At 42.0% G+C, this 2,957-nt stretch overlaps 1 protein-coding gene across 1 annotated transcript; it reads left to right on the forward strand.

Annotated features, from left to right (window-relative positions):
* The first annotated feature begins 1,522 nt into the window (after window positions 1–1,522).
* On the forward strand, window positions 1,523–2,445 carry LOC129724801 (larval/pupal cuticle protein H1C-like). The gene is made up of 2 exons (XM_055679971.1): window positions 1,523–1,656; window positions 1,720–2,445. The coding sequence occupies exons 1-2, from the start codon at window positions 1,645–1,647 to the stop codon at window positions 2,296–2,298; spliced, it is 591 nt and encodes a 196-aa protein (XP_055535946.1). The 5' UTR covers window positions 1,523–1,644; the 3' UTR covers window positions 2,299–2,445.
* Window positions 2,446–2,957: the final 512 nt, after the last annotated feature.

A 2,957-nucleotide genomic window follows, 5' to 3' on the forward strand; every position in this document is an offset into this window, starting at 1 on the left:
GACTGGAAAGGGCCGTTTAGATGGATGATAGGGAGGAGTGTGCGCCCTAATTCATCCGAACTTACCGTACCCTGGTTTCACGATTTCGTCGATTGTAAGGATTACTGTTGAAATAATAACGGTTGCTGTTCTTTCCTTTCGCTCAATCCAAGTTCCTTGGCTCCTTGGTCATCCAGCTCTCTGAGCAGCTACTAATTCGAGTACACCGTGATACAAATGCTGCGATGGGCAGAAACATTCTAGGAAATTATTAACTGTTTAAAGATGATTAATCAATGAAAATCAAACGGCTCTTGCTCTCAAACCCGTTCCGTGTGAAAGTACCCATGTGGCTTCCTGCTGACAACTTTGAAGGTATTATATGGACTATTCACTGGAGATTTTTCGTAACATTTATCTTTATTTAGACACTTTTTAAAAGAAATTTGAATGATTTTCCACACATTATAATTTGCACATTGCATTCTGGGCCAAATTTGCAGATCTATACGAGATCTGCTCAACCGGTAAAAGTACTCGAATTCGATAGAAAATTTAATTTACGGCCAGCAACGCATGTGTAATCGGCATGCAGATTGCAACCTTCGCTTAGCGCGATTAATCTGATTTAGAGTTATCCCCTATTCGTTATATTAATTTAGTTGACCCTCAACTGTCGGATCTTTTTTTTAGCTGCTTTGCAAAAACCGCTCCGCGATCGTCCGAATATTCGAATCACCAAAATCGAACACCTCCAAGTCACCGAATCCAGTTTGGCGGAGGAGATTGATTTCTATACAGTAATTTATTGGCCAACTTAAAAATCTACGGTACAACAGGTTGTGTGTATGCACTCACCTGACGCTTTTGGTAACCTTTCTCTTTCCGATATGTGTTGTTGTACTACTCGCGTGATTCTTGCGAGGTTGACCGGCCGGCTTGCAGCTCCTGTGTGTAACGTGGTGAAGAGATCCTGTGCGAACAACAAAAGTAGCAATAGCAAGACGAAGAACAACACTCGATGGTATTATAAAACCTTAACCTTGGACAACAAAACCGCTTCGTCTGTGGGGAGTTGTAAAACCACCATCACGGTTTAAATGTACCGACATTGAGGACAGGAAAAAAAGAGATCACTTTGGATTTCGTTTTGCTCTTATCGTTCGCGGCTGTTGGTGCCCTGGTATTCCGTTGGTTGAGAATAAAAATAATCTAGTTTTTTTAAAGAACCTCTCAACCACGTTCTATTCTGTTGACTAAAATAGATGGTTAATTAAATGCTACACGTTAAATTTGAACGTGCAAAGGTCCACTTTAGTACATAGAAGCAGGAACATGTTCTATGTTAACCGATGTTGGTGGGTTACAGTATTTGATTCTACTTTCACACAAGTGCTTCTGTTGTACTCCTTTTGGGGGCTGCTTTATTTACCATTTTTTCATGCTGTCCTTTTGACCGATCGTTTCGCTGTTGTTCGTGCAAATATAGTTGCAGTTGGGAGACTAGGGCGTGTGTCTTGTACTGTTTATTTTGCCTGTTTCACTGTCTTCTTTTCATCCTGTGAGATTAAATTTTGCTATAAATTCGCGTCTTGATCGAAGTAGGGTATCATTGATTACTGTGACTTCAACTGAAACGCACAACAACTTTACTTTTGCATTAAAATGGCTTTTAAGGTAAGAAATGAAGAACTTTCCGTGGATTGTCCAAAACTTTATCTTGACATTTGTTCTCTTTAGTTTGTCGTGTTCCTCGCTTCGTTGGCGGTCGCCAGCGCTGGATACCTGGAAGCTCCAGTTGCCCACTACTCCCCGGCATCTTCTGTCAGCTATAGCAGCCTGTCGCATGCGGCTCCTCTTGCGTACGCTGCCCCACTTACCAAGCACGTGGCCTATGCTTCACCTGCCATCGGAGCTACCCATGAGAGCACAATTCGTGGACACGATGCCACCATTTCGCATCAATCCAAGGCCATCGATACCGCTTTTTCCAGCGTTCGCAAATCCGACACCCGTATCACCAACGAAGGACATAAACTGGCCTATGCCGCCCCCGCTCTGACCACCTACTCTCATGCTCCAGCCTATACCACCTACGCAAGCGCTCCTGTGGCCGTTGCTAAACAGGTCAGCTATGCTGCTCCAGCTTATCATGCTCCAGCTTATACTAGCTACGCCCACGCTGCCCCAGCTGTCGCTACCTACTCCCACGCCGCTCCAGTTGTTGCTGCCCACGCCACCAAGACCTTGACCTACTCGCCAGCCGTCGAAGTTGCACATGTTTCGTACGATGGAACTCATGCCCACTATGGCTGGTAAGACGTTCCAGGTCTTCCAGGAATCCGGATCCAATGATCAGTCGTGTTGTGTCTATGTTTTATTAAAATTCTCTGTCGTTGTTCTGTTTTGACAGCATACCCCAATTGTGATCGTGGGGGGTGTGTTTTAATAAAATAGAGACAATCACTGAAATGTTTTTCTCTTCTCGAGAATATTTTCTTAGTCTTTAAAACATTTTGCTTTATTTTTTATGAACGAATGGGTTTGCCGAAAACCGCTTTCGGGGAAAAAGGTTTTATAACTTAATGCAGTAATCGTTAAAAAGCGATTAATGAGTTCTGCGAACTTGCGATTTAAAGGCATGCAATCTGGATTTGTCTTTATTAATTACTAGTTTTACTAGTTTTTCAATTTGTTTTCGACTTTTGCTTTTGTTATTTTAGTTATTCTATGTTTTTTATTTCTCTTTTTTTGATCTTAACCTTTCACATAAAACTTTTTTTTTACTTTTCACATTCTATTTGTTCACATTACGCGACGCGACGCGAGACCAGAAAAACAACACTTATTGTTCTTACAACATAAAAAACGCATTAAAATTTATTTTTTAGTCGACCGGCTTCGGACTGCTACCACCCATCTTTGGGACTTTGTCCAGACTCTGTTACTGTTCAGCTTGAACTTTTTACTGTATAAGA

Source organism: Wyeomyia smithii, chromosome 2 (assembly GCF_029784165.1).
Source record: "Wyeomyia smithii strain HCP4-BCI-WySm-NY-G18 chromosome 2, ASM2978416v1, whole genome shotgun sequence".
Classification (NCBI taxonomy): domain Eukaryota; kingdom Metazoa; phylum Arthropoda; class Insecta; order Diptera; family Culicidae; genus Wyeomyia; species Wyeomyia smithii.